Source organism: Dryobates pubescens, chromosome Z (assembly GCF_014839835.1).
Source record: "Dryobates pubescens isolate bDryPub1 chromosome Z, bDryPub1.pri, whole genome shotgun sequence".
Taxonomy (NCBI): Eukaryota; Metazoa; Chordata; class Aves; order Piciformes; family Picidae; genus Dryobates; species Dryobates pubescens.
This window is the reverse complement of record NC_071657.1, coordinates 74813643-74830043: the sequence shown is the minus strand read 5'-3', so window position 1 is coordinate 74830043 and position 16401 is coordinate 74813643. Positions and strand designations below refer to the sequence as shown.

General features: G+C 40.2%; 1 protein-coding gene across 1 annotated transcript in view; it reads right to left on the bottom strand.

Moving 5' to 3' along the window:
- Nucleotides 1-16401, bottom strand: part of ADGRV1 (adhesion G protein-coupled receptor V1) — a 394890-nt gene that overhangs the window by 253890 nt on the left and 124599 nt on the right. Inside the window, exons 59-74 of the mRNA XM_054177896.1 lie at nt 16020-16199; nt 15250-15414; nt 13776-13893; nt 13124-13247; nt 11851-11989; nt 11532-11717; nt 10975-11207; nt 9965-10113; nt 9674-9875; nt 8966-9185; nt 5820-6059; nt 4424-4573; nt 3043-3516; nt 2155-2298; nt 663-834; nt 137-272 (exon numbers count right to left, since the gene is read on the bottom strand). Of these exons, the coding sequence (XP_054033871.1) occupies nt 137-272; nt 663-834; nt 2155-2298; nt 3043-3516; nt 4424-4573; nt 5820-6059; nt 8966-9185; nt 9674-9875; nt 9965-10113; nt 10975-11207; nt 11532-11717; nt 11851-11989; nt 13124-13247; nt 13776-13893; nt 15250-15414; nt 16020-16199 (3032 nt within the window). The remainder of the gene's footprint in view (nt 1-136; nt 273-662; nt 835-2154; nt 2299-3042; nt 3517-4423; nt 4574-5819; nt 6060-8965; nt 9186-9673; nt 9876-9964; nt 10114-10974; nt 11208-11531; nt 11718-11850; nt 11990-13123; nt 13248-13775; nt 13894-15249; nt 15415-16019; nt 16200-16401) is intronic.

The window sequence follows — 16401 nt, the reverse complement described above, 5'->3', positions numbered from 1 at the left end:
CAAAGAAGGCACCAAAACACATCAGCTACCCATAATTCAATAAGGATTTGTGTAAATAAGGTGTATGCCTCTACACAGGTCATAATTCTCACAGCATCTGTGTGACTCAGAGGCATTAAGCAATAAACACTCTTACCTCAGGCGAGCCCCACCAGACACGTTGCTGTGCACTGCTGTTAAAGTGATGGCAAATGACTCAGGTTTATTTAGGCTTGGTGTAGCCTGAAATGAAATTACTTTGCTTTGCTCACTGGAGGTAAAAACAAATGTACCTGAAGGGAAAAGAAAAAAAAAAAAAAAGAAAAGAAAAAAAGGAGTGAGAGAGAGCACAAGTCAATTGCTAAACCTGAATCCTCTTTTTCCTGGGAATATGCTGAGACAGGGACGTTAATCACAATTCCACTCCATTTAGGAAGCAGAAATCTGCATGGTAAGGGTCTTTCCTACATAAAGCTGTGCTTCAGGGGCATAGCTTTGTGCTTACCTCCCAGACATATATTTATGAAGTTGAGTTCTTTTTGTTTGCTCATAAAATAAACAGATTAGATTTCATTGTAATGGACTCTTCATTAACAGAAGCAGCATGTTGAGGTACAAATAACTAACTGGTGGTATGAGCACCTACACAACCTTCACTGCTGTTTCCTCAGACAAGTACTCACCAAATGGAGGAGTAATATTGCCCAGCTGAGAAAAGTCAGTGATTAGGTCTGGTGGGTATCCTGAAATCCAGTTAACAGTTACAGAGCCGTACAGTCCTTTTCTGGTTACGACAGCGTGGCCTGTCCCTGCCACAATGTCTGTAAGTTGTAAAATCACAGATTCAAAGCCAACCTGTGGAAACATAGTAGATTATGTTAGGGAAAATGGAATACAAATGTGAAATGTCATATGTGAAAGTGTACTATACTTTGTAAAACAGGCATTTTACAATAATTGCACATCCATATAGATGCATGTATGTACATATATGTATGTGTAGAATCATAGAATCACACAGCAGTTTGGGTTGGAAGGGACCTCTGAAGGTCATCTAGATCAACCCCTCCTCAGAAGTAGAAACACCCTCCACTAGATCACGCTGCTCACAGCCTTGTCAAGCCTCACCGTGAATATCTCCAGGAATGGAGCCTCAACCACCTCCGTGAGCAACCCATTCCAGTGTTCCACAGCCCTCGCGGTAAAGAACTTGGTGCTAACATCCAATCTAAATCTGCTCTTCTGTAATTTCAAAACATTGTCCCTCATCCTATCACTGCAGGCCTTCATAAACAGTCTTTCTCCATCCTTCTTGCAGGCCCCCTTCAGGCACTGGAATGCTGTGATTAGGTGTTCCCAAAGCTTTCTCTTCTCCAGGGTGAACAACACCACCTCCCTCAGCCTGTCATCACAGCAGAGGTGTTCCAGTCTCCTGATCATCTTCATGGCCCTCCTCTGGACCTGCCCATGGCAAGGGGGTTGGAACTAGACAATCTTCAAGGTCCCTTCCAATCTAAACCATCCCATGAATGAATGAAAGAATGAATGAATGAAGTTCAATTACAAATTAAGAGACAGAACAGCACTTCAAGACAATGATAGCCAGTAAATAAAAACTTCAGTAAAACATCAGCATGCTGTTGTCTTTGCCTGACATACAAAAAGGGAACTGTGGCACATACGTGATAACAAAACAGGCAAATTCTCTTTTCTCACTGTCATGCAAAGTAGACAAAGGGAAACTTTCTCACTCAGTGATTAGCCAAGTATATTGTCAGCTGCAATGAAACTCAGCTTGACTTCCATCTCTGCAAATAATACTGCATACATGCTGCTATCTAATCTAGGGCTGCTTAACCTTAAAGGAATACCATTGTCCAGAATTAGCTATTTCAAGTCTCAGAACTTCCATCTCACGTAAACAAAAGTATGAATTAACCACAATATTTAGAGTATTTGTATTTTATAGATAAGTCATTTTCAAACTACATTGACACACTTCTGAGAGAACCAGTATCAGATAAAAGATAATGTCCAGTGCAAGTAACATCTGGAAAAGTCTTGCCAGTCATTAAATGATGAAGACTTTGAGGAGTCAACTGAATTCTGAATCCTTTTGTGATAGTGTACCCTCCTTCTGCAGTAGAAATGTGACACTGCAGCCAGTCTACCAACCTGTGAATTGGCAGCTTCCTCAGGAATAAGCAGAACAGCTGACTTTGCTTTTCCCAGAATTTTAGGCACATCCTTGGCACTTTCCCCAACCAGGGTTACATTAAGCAGTTCCAGAGTAAAATTCAAGCCCAGAAAAATAAATGCCTTTGAGAAGAGAGAATTTAACAAAAAAAGGTAAGAAAGTAATTCTACTAAAAACAAGATATCCACCAGTTCAAAGCATTTAAGTAGCAAAACAATCTGCAGGGACTTGCACATGCATTCCATTTGTATACTCAAAGCAGTGTTTGCAAGGCAGGCGTTCTGTTTCTCAAAAGAAATACAGTGAAAGCCTCAATACTGATTCACCAGCAGTTTGTTGGAATGTGAGATTGTAGATCAACTACTGCCATTTGAATAAATTGCATTTAACACACTGGGCCTCAGCTTGATTTCAGTCCTTGGATTAAAAATATTTAGATGGATGTAAAAAGATTGAAGTGTAGATGTAATACTGTCATAACAATAATACAAACAACCAGGGAACACAGAGTACTGCTGGTAATTTTATCTGCTGCTTCATGAGCCAGCACTGACAGATCTCTACTACAATCCAAAAGGCAAAGTTGAGAAAACCTTTGCATACTTATAATACTAAAATACTGAACTGATAGCAACACAAAGTAGTGATGGATGGAAATGCTGAATATTTGAACATGTTTGGCAGTGATTTTGCAATTATTATCTGAAAATGTGATATTTGAACCCAGTTCTATTCCATAAATAGAAACCTCATAGTACTAAATCCCTCTTTTCTTCTCCTTCACAGTGGATACTATTGAGATTTTAGTATTTTATATTGTGATGAACACAAACAAGTATCATGGGAGCTGAAAGGATAACACAGACCTGGTTGCTTATTGGCACTTGTTTCACTCCAAAGCTGGCACCATCTTTTACTGTGAGGTATCCCACCTCATTCTCAGGTTCAATTAGCACTTCTTCATGATGAGACATGATATGGTACTCAACAATGACTTCTCCAAATGCCCCAGCATGCCGAGTTACATTAACCTGGACATACCGATCCAGGTTCCTCTCTACCAGCACTGACTGCAGGTCAGAGTGGAGGGCAAACACTCCATAAGGGTCATCATTTGCAAACACACTGATCTTTGAAATGCTCTTCTCTGGGTCTAAATCTGCTCCACCTTCTACTGCAATCAGCTGCACCACATAGTTTTCATCCAGCTCTGGGACATCATCAGGTAACAGGTAGATAATGATCTCGGCTGCACTTTGCTGGTCAGCAATGACAACAGATCCTTCTGTCCTAAGGAAGTCACCTGAGATGTCAGATTCGCTATGTATTTCCCAGTAAACCTGAAATGAGTTTAGAAAATGCACAAAACATAAGAAAGGAAAATTACCCACACAGTCAGAAACTTCTATATTCAGGATTCAGCACAGATAGGATATGGAGAAGAGTGGTTTTAAATGGGTGAAATAAAAACTGGTTTAGGCAGGCATAGAGAGAAGCACACAGACCATCTTTCAAAAGGGCATTTTGTTCCTCAGTACTATAAACTTAAAGATTTCTTTTACACAGCAACAGAAGATTCATGCAAAATTATATGGAATCTTTGAAGAAGAAGGAGACATGACAGCATCTCTGGGCAGCCTGCTCCAGGGCTTTTTCACCCTCACCTTAAAGCGTCTCCTTATGCTGAGGTGGAACCTCCTGTGTTCTAGCTTGTACCTACTTGTCCTTGTCCTACCACTGGACACTACTGAAAAGAGACTGGCACCTTCTTCTTGACATCCACCCCTGAGACATTTATGCACATTGAGAGATGCTCCTCTCAGTTTTCTCTTCTCAAGACTAAACAGCCCCAGGTCTCTCAGTCTTCATAGGAGAGATGTTCAAGTCCCTTAATCATTCTCATAATTCTCTGTTGGAAGGTATGGTATCTTCTACTATCTCATCAAAAGCACAGGGTGAGAAAGAAAGAAAGTAGGGGAAGGACTACAGGGCTGGGGTCTGGGGCATTTTTTCTGATAACGGGAGACTGAATATGACTCTCCAAAACAAAAATACTAGCGCTGAGGCCAGCCAAATTCATTCTAAAAGGCTGATCTAGGTGAACCTATTTCAGCAGTGGGGTTAGATTAGGTGATTTCCAGTGGTGTCCCTTCCAACCCCCACCATGATGGGATTTGTCATTTGGAAAATATCAACACTGAGGATTATTTCAGACTACAATGCTTCTGAGGAAAAGAGTGAAAATACCGTTATGTTCCCCATAGTGCCCTGAATTCTTCTGACAAACAGCTTAATACTTTGTGGCCCTTCCTCTGCTGAGGGTTCTGTATAGTTGCTCTCAGTCAATGACTCAGGAGCAAACTGTACGATTCCATTGGGATCACCAAACTTCTGGATCTGTAAATAAGAAAACAAAAAAGCAGGAATGTCAAGTGAGTTGTACTCCTGTTCAAACCATTCAGATTCTCATTGCTAGATGCTACAGGGAATGTAACCATTAGCTCTTCTTACTTTTTCTCCTCTCATGAAGATTCACGGCTACATTTGTAACTAGAAGAGAGACTGAAATATTTGAAATAAAAATCACCAGAAAGGATCATCAAGTGATGACAGAGGAGTATACACACACAAGCACACAGTGGCACAAAAGCAAGAGTCTAAATCTATGTGTAACTGGCTCTTGTATGAGAAAATCCTACAGTGAAACAAAGTTTAAAGCAGATTTAAACTGAACAGGACTCAAAATTATCATCCTGTTTTCAGTTTTCAGTCCCCCCAACCAAGGAAGAAAAGGACAGAGTTTTATTTCAAATTCTCTAGATATCTCTCCAGATATTTTGATATTAAGCACCTTGGGCTAGTGTACAGAAAATCTTCTGACATTATCTGCTTGCAAACTGAAACCCCTGAGTTAGAGCTGATCCACATCCCATTGTGTGAATCACTAGCTGCAGCAAGAATTCATGGTGAACGGACTCAGAACAGAGCTGGAACATCATTGTCTACGGAGAAGGTAGTTCATTAGCATGCAGGGTTGAACATTCCAGGTTAAGAGTTAAACCTGTGTCCCTCAAGGAGAAACTGAGGAGACTGCGGAAATAGAAGCTTATTCCACCAACACTCTACAGACCAGAAAAAAATAATAAAATAAAATCCTATTTCTAGGAAAGATTTATTTTTCTGTGGGCTTTTTATATCAGCCTTATAAATATTTCCTCAGTTGTAGTATTCCTAGAGCAGTAATTTGTCTTTGACAATTTCCCCTGCCTTCTCCCACAAATTTACATATCTATTTTGCTCTCCAATAGTCAGATTCTCTTAATTCTTTTATATATGATAGCTGGAGCAGAAGAGGAGGTCAAGAAGGGATGAACAACCAGATGACACTTAGAAATCAGGACTCAATCCAAGTTCCTTCCAAAGAACCACAGAGGGCCAGACCAGGGTTTATATAACAATTTGTTCTGTCAGATTCTTTGTCTTCTTTATTAAGCACAGAAGCAGTTACAATGCACCCAAATAGTACAAGGGACAAAAAAAGCCTAAATGACAAACTATGCAATAATTAAGCATTAAAAGCTTTGCAGGATAAATACCAAAATCAACACAGATCTCAGCAGAAAGAAACACAATAATGACTTACGATCAGCGCTATGGTTTTTGCCTTAGGATCTATTTCTGTTTCACCTTTCATAAGGCTCAATCTAATAATGAAGGTCTCCTGAACCTCAACTTCTTCATGAGGATAGATGAGTAGATTAATAGCTCTCAGACCTCCTTCCCCTTCTCCAAAATAGAACGATCCATTCACAGGGTCACCAATGTCACTATTCAGAGGAGATAAAACCTCTTCTGAATTGGGTCCCAAGATGTCCCAATTAATCTGTGGAAGACAAGAGCGTCAGATGTAGAGTGGTGATATATTATGACAGTGTTACACAAGTGACATAAGAATTCTTGTGTCTCATACCTAGTGATGTTGAAATCTTTGCTGATAAGGAATAATACAAAATAAAGAATAGAATAGAATAGAATAGAATAGAATAGAATAGAATAGACCAGGTTGGAAGAGACCTTCAAGATCATTGTGTCCAACCCATCAACCAATCCAACCCACCTAAATAACTAAACCATGGCACCAAGCAGCCTATCAAGTCTCCTCCTGAACATCTCCAATGATGGTGACTCCACCACCTCGCTGGGCAGCACATTCCAATGGCCAATCACTCTCGCTGTATAGAACTTCTTCCTAACATCCAATCTAAACCTCCCCTGGCGCAGCTTGAGACTGTGTCCTCTTGTTCTGGTGCTGCTTGCCTGGGAGAAGAGACCAACCTCTGCCTGTCTACAACCTCCCTTCAGGTAGTTGTAGAGAGCAATAAGGTCACCACTGAGTCTCCTCCAGGCTAAGCAACCCCAGCTTCCTCAGTCTCTCCTCATAGGGCTTGTGTTCCAAACCCCTCACCAACTTTGTTGCCCTTCTCTGGACTCGTTCCAGCAAGTCAACATCCTTCCTAAACTGAGGGGCCCAGAACTGGACACAGTACTCAAGGTGCGGCCTAACCGGTGCAGTGTACAGGGGCAGAATGACCTCCCTGCTCCTGCTGACCACACTGTTCCTGATGCAGGCCAGGATGCCATTGGCCCTCTTGGCTGCCTGGGCACACTGCAGGCTCATGTTCAGCCTACCATCGACCAGTACCCCCAGGTCCCTCTCTACCTGGCCACTCTCCAGCCACTCTGACCCCTGCCTGTAGCACTGCATGGGGTTGTTGTGGCCAATGTGCATAATTAATCACGTGTGTGGAAATATATACACCTTTGGAGAAACACATATGGCACAAGTGAAAACTCTGAAGCATTAGCCACAGTGCCTGCTTATGAAATTCTAGATATAGAAAAGTAACAGAAATTCTAGCAACAGAAAAGCAACTGATATTTGTTTAACACGCAACAGGAATCAAAAAAGCCAGTTTCTATTTCTCTCCCTTTCATGATTTGTTTTGTGAAGCTACCCAGGTGACCCAAACCCATCACCAAAACCGCTCCCTGTGAAGTGTGATATTGACAGAAAATGGCAACTATTTCCTGAAATCTGCAACAAAATCCCTCAATGATGATCCACACTTCTCCAGCCTGATTAAAAACTACAATATTTTCAGAACTTCCTGTAAATTAGATTGCTTTGGAGGAGGTTTTATTCACCTCCAGTTGGCAGCCAGTCACTAGTGGTGTTCCCCAGGGCTCAGTACGGGAGCCAGTTCTGTTTAATATTGTTATCAATGATCTGGACAAGGGGATTGAGCCACTCTTAATAATTCTACACATAAAACTAAGCTGAGAGCTGGGAGGATGCACTGATCTGTTTGAGGGTAGGAAGACTCTGCAGAGAGACCTGCATAGGCTGAATTGATGGGCTGAGGTCAGATCGAAGGAGGTTCTCCTCACCCTCTACTCTGCCCTGATGAGACCTCATCTTGAGTAGTACATTCAGTTTTGGGCTCCCCAGTTCAAGAGGGAAAGGGATCTGCTGGAGAGAGTCCAGTGGAGGGCTACAAGGATGATTAGGGGACTGGAGCACTGCCTTATGAGGAGAGGCTGAGAGAGCTGGGGGGTTTTATTCTGGAAAAGAGAAGACTTAGAGTGCATTTAATAAATGTTTATAAATATCTGAGGGCTGGGTGTCAGGAGGGAGGGGATAGGCTCTGCTCACTTGCTCCCTGTGATAGGACAAGGAACAATGGATGTAAGCTGCAGCACTGGAGGTTCCACCTCAACACAACAGGGAACTTCTTTACTGTAAGGGTCACAGACCACTGGAACAGGCTCCTCAGGGAAGTTGTGGAGTATCCTTCCCTGGAGACTTTCAACGCCCATCTGAATGTGTTCTTCTGTGACCTAAGCTCAACTGTAGGGTCCTGCTCTGGCAGGGGGGTTGGACTTGATGATCTCTTTGGGTCCCTTCCAACCCCTGACATCCTGTGATTCTGTGATCCTGTGAACTATGAGTTCTCACAAGGCCAAATGTTGAGTCCTGCGCTTGGGTCATAATAACCCATGAAACACTCAAGACTTGGGGCAGAGTGTCTGGACCTGAGGGTATTATTCCACAGCCATCTGAATGTGAGCCAGCAGTGGGCAGCAAAGCTGGTGAAGGATCTGGAGAACAGATCCTCTAAGGAGCAGATGAGAGAACTGAGGCTGTTTATCCTGAAGAAAAAGAGTCTAAGGAGAGACCTCATTGCCCCCTCTGGCTCCCTGAGAGGAGGCTGTAGTGACATGGGGGTTGGTCTCTCCTCCCTAGTATCAAGTGACAGAATTAGGGGAAATGTCCTGAAATTGAGACAGGGGAAGTTTAGGTTAGAAATTAGGAAAACTGTATTGCTGGAAAAGTGCTCAGGCATTAGAATTTGTTTTCCAGGGAAGTGGTGGAGTCACTGTCCCTAGAGGTGTTCAAAAAACACACAGACATGGCACTTCAGGACCTCGTTTAATGGCCATGGTGCTGTCAGTTAGACAGTTTGACTCAATGACCTTAGAGGCCTTTTACAGCCAAAACAAATCTGTGATTCTGTAATTCTATAATCATAAAAGAAAGATAGCAGGAGGAGTGAGAGAAGATTAAAAGGGTGGAAACTTTTATGCTATACTGCAACCACATGCAATTCATGCTTAATGAATAGCTGCAACTGTGCTACTAGAAATCAATCAAAAGTTCTTGAAGGAAAAAGTAGGATTTTTTTGATCTAGTCACCAGAAAGCATTCACTCTTTGTGAAGCAGGGCCCACCTGTGTCTCCCCTAATAATCTTCCTGTCCTTTCCAGCACCAGAGACACTGTTGTGGGGGTGTCAGGGTTGGGAAGAACAATTCGGCTCTGGTTGAGGAATCGGATAATGCCCTGTGGAGAGTCACTTTTAGCAATAGTGACCTGGCTTACAAGGTGGAGCCCAAGAACTGCTCCACCAGTGGCTCCTGTCAGCTGGATTTCAAACTGCTCTTCAAATTCACTGCATGGAAGAAGAAAAAGAGATACTGAGGTATCTCGGGGTGGGGGGGGGGGTGAGGGGGGAACATAATTAAAACTGTACTTATTAATTCAATCATGCATCCAACTGGATCTGTTTAAAGGTATCAGAATCAATCTTTGTAAGCACAGATTTCTCCCATTTGCACAGAACAGTGGTATCTGAAATAAAAATTATCTTTTACTTGTGTTAAACTCATAATCAAATATGTTTTGTTTCAGAAGTACTACAAACACACAAAAATTATGATAGTGTACTTAAGAAAATAATTTGTTTGCCTAAAATTTAACAGGAATCATGAAACTCCAATTACAGTTCCTTTTTTTAAATCCCCTTTAAATTTAGACAGATTCTTCAGCAGTGTAGAGAATGGGTTTACAATTTCAATTCTACACACAGCCATACTGCATATGCTAAAAGAGGTTTTCTTAGAAGTAGACTAGTGACTAAATATCTGAAAAATTGATTACCTTTCTTCATCATCTATAATAGAAATATAAATAAAAGTCTGGTTCTGGCCATGTTGAAAAATAACAGAGTTATTATGGATGACATAGTCAACACCATCGGGAAGTGCAGAAATACTTCGAGAAAGAAAATCAGCTGTTACATAGCCGTAAGTGCCACGCTTTCTCACAACAGGAATCATGATTAATCCAGCGTCCTCCTCCACTGCAAGAATCATTGAGAAAAAGTTATTTTATTTCAAAATTCATGCCATGCTCATGGGCTTATCTCCTAAACCACAGTGAAAAACTTACCATCTAGAAAGACATACTGTGGATCAAATTCGATGACGCCTTCTGCGTTGTCACTTTTTGCTATTATGACTCGGACTGTGGAGATATTTCCTATTATTGGAGGTTGATCTATCTGTAGACCATTTTCTTTTATGGTAAAATCATATCCACTTGCAAGAATAGGAAAAAGAAAAATACATACAAAATCCTTGTGAAAGTATTAAGACGCGGGTATGAGAATTTGTCAGTTACCACAAATACTTTTATTTTCTGACAATTCTTACTCAGGCCTTTTTGGTCACACTTTTCCAAACTACTGTAGATACAAACAGACTGAGAGAGTTGGGGCTATTCAGTCTGGAGAGGAAAAGGCTCCAAGGGGATCTTATGGTGGCCTTCCAGCATCTTAAGGGGGCTACAAGAATGCTGGGGAGGGTAGTCACAGGACTGGGGGGAATGGAGTAAAACTTGAATTGGGTAGGTTCATACTGGATGCTAGGAAGAAGTTCTTCACCATGAGGGTCATGAGATACTGGAACAGGTTGCCCAGTGAGGTGGTGGAAGTCCCACCCCTGGAGGTTTTTAAGGCCAGGCTGGATGTGGTACTGAGCAACCTGATCTAGTGTGAGGTGTCCTTGCCCATGGCAGGGGGGCTGGAACTAGGTGATCCTTGAGGTCCCTTCCAACCCTGACAATTCTGATTCTATAAAAGCAGTAGTTTATTGACAGGAATGTTTCATTTTATCATTCTCATTTTATCATCTTTTTTGAATTTCATGCAACTTGACCACTTCTATGTAATGGATGGATTTTCAGCTCTAATAAACATTAATCAGCCAAATCTTTATACTAAACATTAAAACAATCGGGTTCCTCATACATCCAATTGCTGTTCTGATTAGTATTATAGTTGAATAAAACTTTACAGTGCAACACCTGAAACTCAGTGGTGACTTTATGTAGGTAGATCAGTTTCCAAAAATAATTTGTTCTTAAGATTGTAATCAATCAACTGGGAATTTTATCTTTACCTTCCTTGGAGTTCTACTTTGTTAATCACCACTGAAAAATCTTCAGGGCCTTCAGGAAAGTCATCATCATGAATTTCAACAAAAATCATTTTACTCTTCTCGTGTGGTTCAAACAACAACTGCCTGACTGTGGGAGTGAAATCAGTTCCCTCCTCTGCAGTCCCATTTATTATCTGAAAGCAAAGACGCACTTGGCCATAGGATCCCCTGGAACGCACAACACTGATGTTAACCTGAAGGAAAAAGGACATTTTCTTTAAAAAACGGCTCTGCTTTTCTGCTACAGTTGCCTTTAGGAGTCTACTTGAATGGGTATCTTTTCAATGGTTCTGTCAGGTAACAACAATTTGCTTTAGGAAGTACAAAGAACATGTAACTTAGCACATAGCCCTCTTTCTCAGAGCACTAAAAAGCCCAAGAAGGCCATTCTGGAGATGGTGCTATGACAAATGCAGAGTAAATCTTCCATATAATTTTGTTGTAATGTTAAGCACAAATCTATCAACAATATTGACAAGTATCAGTATTTCACATAAGCGTGGATTTTAATCCAATACCCATTTTTCCTCTTCTGTTGTTTGCAGCAGTTCCCGCGAAAATGCAAACTCTCCATATGGAAAATCACTGGCAGCCATGGTAATGTTTGCTGTGCTGCTGGATTCATTTATGAGTCCCCCATCACTGATTCCAGTTAGTTGAAACTGGTAGTAATGCTTCTCCTCAGGAAGGTTGTCATCTACAGCCTAGGGAGAAGAGCCAATGAAAGCTAAAAGCATTTAATCCTTTCCCAGGGAGGGTGGTTTAACAATTTTCTAGCCAAGAATCAAAGAAAAGGAAATACTTGAAACAGCTCCTGGTGTAAAGCATCTCATATACCTGTATCAGAACAACTGCTGCAGACTGTCTGTCTCTCATTGTCAAGATCCCTGATGTCTCAATAAACTCTGTGTGATGAGGAGGTGTTATATTCCAGTGTATCTTGATCTCACCAAAAATCCCTGGGCCACGTATCAGGCTGCAGGTAAGAAAACAAACACAGCTTTCATTCTCTACCTTTAATATTTGATTCCCAGTCCATAGACAGACAGGATATCACACTCGTGCAGGCAACAATCATCACTGTGAAGCCTGAGTTTTAATGTACTATGTCACTGTTATGATAGTACAATTTGCTTTTCAAGGCAATAATATGTCTGCAATTGTTTTATTTCCCTGTAGCTGGCATGCATCTTGAGCTGGGTTTTTTTTTTTACCAAGAGGTCTTTAAAGTTTCTTTGCACACATAGCCCAAACACAAAGGCTGTAAATTGAGTTCTCTTGGTTCCATTCTGCTTTTCATAAGATAAACATATAAAACAGAAGATAAATCAGACTTAAGAGAAATGCCCAGAGGCAATTTGGGGTTTAAGGCAGAAGGGCACTAGACCACTAATGTGAGATCACTTGAGGTCAGTCTGCTACATCTAACACCTTAGAACCTAATCCTATTCATTACATGAGTCTTGGGGAACCAAGTCATGGCAAAACTTTGTTTGTACCTAACATTATCCACATGATCTACAACTACTGTTGCACAAAGCATCACTTTGTCTTCTGGGCTTCTCAAGGCATCATGAGAAGCTGTTCTGTTGCTTGTACTTGCTCGTTGACCAAGGAAAAGTGTCATAATTCCACACCCCCCATATTCTTATATGACATGGTAACATCATTTCTTCATTCTGTTTTCAGTTGACTAAACATAGTGAAATCATTGCATCTTGTTTCCACTGAAAATCCAGTTCCCACTTTGGTTATGCTAGCCATCATAGCAACATACTAAAATACAGTCCAGGCACCCATCCTGAACTGAATCCTGCAAAGTACAAAGTGCCTTTAAATGTCCTTGATTCCTTTCACCCCTTTCTTTTGATTACAACCCTCTCTCCTCTAATTGATCTATGCTGAAAAAAAGTTGAAGACTGAGAAGAGCATTTGGAACTCCCCATGAATAGCCCTTCTTTTAAAGCAAGCATCTAATTTTAAAAGTAGTTCTGGTTTTAGAAATGATAATGAAATGCAGCACTCAAAAAAATCTTTCCAAATGCAGGCTCTCATAGCTTATGAAACCGAACTGTGGTCCTTGCTCTGAAACAATGAGTGATGCACCCACCTAATCAGAGCAGTTCCATTGTAATTCCCAGAAGGTTCTCCAATCAGAACATGCCTGGATGAAGGGGCTATCCCAACCACCCCAGAAGCTCCTTCATCGCCCACAATAATGATGGTTGCAACACCTATGAAGAGAACAAAGCTGCTTACAGTAAATGAAAAATTACTAAAGAGCTAACTTCTGTAAATTCTATGACATGAGCAGTTAAGAACCAGCTTCACAGAGAGCCCCATCCTTGGAGATAATCAGAATTTGAGTGGACAAGGCAGTCAGCAACCCAATGTCATTATGACCTCCCATACCTTGAACAGTATTACAATGGGTTAGTCCCTTACAAATGAAATAATTCTTTCTTTCTTACAGCTCTCAGTCTGTTTTTTGCTTCTTTTTGTTACAGAATTCCTCATGGACAATGTTAATTATCTGAACATAAAGATCTGATAATTCAGAATGCAAGATTATGATCTAAAATTCTGTTTGATTTCTTCAGATAGCAAATCAACTTAAGGAAAAAAGACTGAGAAGTCAAAACTGCTACCAAGCAGCTGCACACAAAATATACAATTAGTGTAGACAGAAATAATATGAACAGAGTTGCTAGAATTCTCATATGAAATCTTTCAAGAGAGAATGTAATGAAGTAATTCTTTACCATTTACAGGGGATATCTCTGCATCACCAGTAGAGACTAGCTGAATGGTAAATGTTTCATTCCCCTCCAGTAGATCATCTTGTATCACATGTACAACAATCAGCTTCTGGGATTCAGTCTGCATCATGTAAAGAGCAGAAGGTGTGTGTAAACAAAATTAAATAAAAGGCAGTTTTATAGAAAAGGCTTCTTTTTCTTTCACACATCAAATGCTAAGCACACATGTGCTTCATATAGTCTGTAATCTTTTAAATATGACATTCCTGATCAGGATGAAATGTTTTATTGCAGATTAATAAATAGTAAAAATTGTCTAGACAGTAAAAATCTGTCTAAAAACCTTGTATGCCACCCCAAAAATACCCTGGCTATTTTCTACTGAATAATGGTTGAAATTACTTTGAAATTGTATCCACACGGAAGTTTTCAACTTAGAGGCAACTTTCTATCCAAAAGGTCCTCCATCAGAAAGTGTTTATTGAATAGAATACGTACATTCAGAGGATTAACATCATTAAGATTAGATAAATTAGGTCATAACAAATTCCTGTCTAATCCACATTTTTGTCTGTAAGCATTAGCAAATGCTTATAATAAGAATATAGGAAAAAAATAAGTACACATTGTACACCTTTGGAGCACCATACATACATACTTCTATTCTTACATGTATGCATATGTAGGAATTCAGGAAGAAAGAACTAGGCCTATCAGTAGAGAAGGGATAGCAAAATGATAGCAAAATCTGCCAAATACTGATGGTCTTACAAAAAAAAATATTTTGCAGCTGATTAAAATTAAAAGAAACAACTGGTACTGCTATTTATTTAACACAAAATAGCCTGTATGGACAGAATAGATGGTGACTTATGTCAAAATTCTTTTCTTCATTAAGTATTTTGAGTAGACTGTAGAACAACATCATTAAGATAATAAAAATAGCTTGATAATATCCAATATTTTGGCTCCTCCTGCAGCATTTTCACCTAACATTAAACATGAATCAAGCAAAGCTGTGGTTCTATGAAAGTTGCCCAGATTGAAGTTACTAGGCTGGTTTGTCATTTATTTTTTTTTTAATCTACAGATTTTGTGCATTCATTAATGTCTGTCACCCCTTAAACAGCAATGTTCTATTTCAGTTGCCTGATGCCATAATGGAATAAATACTTCTGTAATCCTTCTTCATATCCAATCCAATTTTGTACCTCTTTCTAAATTGCAAAAACAATTCAGTTTTGAAGCACCTGTCTTCCTGATGATCACATTATGCTGCCTTAAAAAAACAGCAGGTCAGCTTTCCTCTTCTGTTTGAAAAAACACACCAATATAGCTCAAACTGGCATTTACCTGGTGTTACAGCACTTAGTTACCCCTTATTTCTATAAACATGTAACAGCTGTGCAAAGAGACAAAGGAAGAGAGTGTTTATATAAATCTAACAGTAAATAATGTATTGCTACATTAGAAATACCTCATTGAAGTGAAGGGTACCATTCAGAGGGGTCAGATCATATCTGGCTGCTTCCTCGAGAATCCATAGCACTTTAACTGCTCCTCGTCCTCCCTGACTTCGACTGACAGTAAGCAACACAACAGCAGCAGAGTCATCAGATGTCTGAGGTTCCTTCACTGTTACCTGATGAAGGCAGAGAAGAAGGGTATCAGAAGGGCTGTAGCAAAAGGCATGAATACTGGCTTAAGACAAGCAACAGAAAACATCATCAATGGCAATGCAGAATAAGCACAAGAGTGAAAATCAACAGGAAGATAACAGACGTAAGGAATGTGTTGAGTTCTGCTAGCAAAGATTAGTCACTTGTGTTATTTCTGTATGCCCTATGATTCAAAACAATTACAGACAATGAGTCACAGTCAGGCACTGCACCAGCAAAATCAAGAGCAGAAGAATCATTCACTGACAAGAACCAAGATGAGATGTTTCAGAATTTCTTTCCAAACTTTACATTCACTAAGACAAATTATTACAAAAGCATTTTAATATTCAACAGACTACCAAAAATCCTATGAGATGTCCTGTGACGTTAGTATACTGAAGTAAAATGGGTTCAGTCACCTATGCAGTAGCACTACCACTTTTAGCAGCACCTAGATGAAGCCAACCACTAATATGAAACCCTGTCTTCCACTGAGGTGAAGGCTTATCAAAATCAGCTATGCATTACTGACACAAACCCACCATCCAGCTTTAGCAGAGAAGACTGAAATCCAAATCAAACTTACAGTCTTTTCTTCAAACCCAAATACTCCAACAGGGGAATCATTTGGTGGAATAGTGACAGTGACCAGGATGTCATCTCCAAGTCTTGCACCACCTGTTACCCTCACCAAGGCAATCTTGAATATCTCAAGGAATTCAACCTCGCTGTCATCTATGATTACAATCTCTATTTCTCCTGTAGCCTGCAAAAAAATGGATGAAGAAAAAAAGAGTAACAAAGTTTTATTTATAATATTCTGTGAATTCTTTGAAAACCTCTGACATTTAGAACAGGAGAATTTAATCTGATAATAGACAAACACATACTGTTTGGTTGTGCTTATTCTTATTGTCTCTGCCCTAATTAGTAGTGGTCAGCCAAAAGTAACAGGTAGGAAGGACATT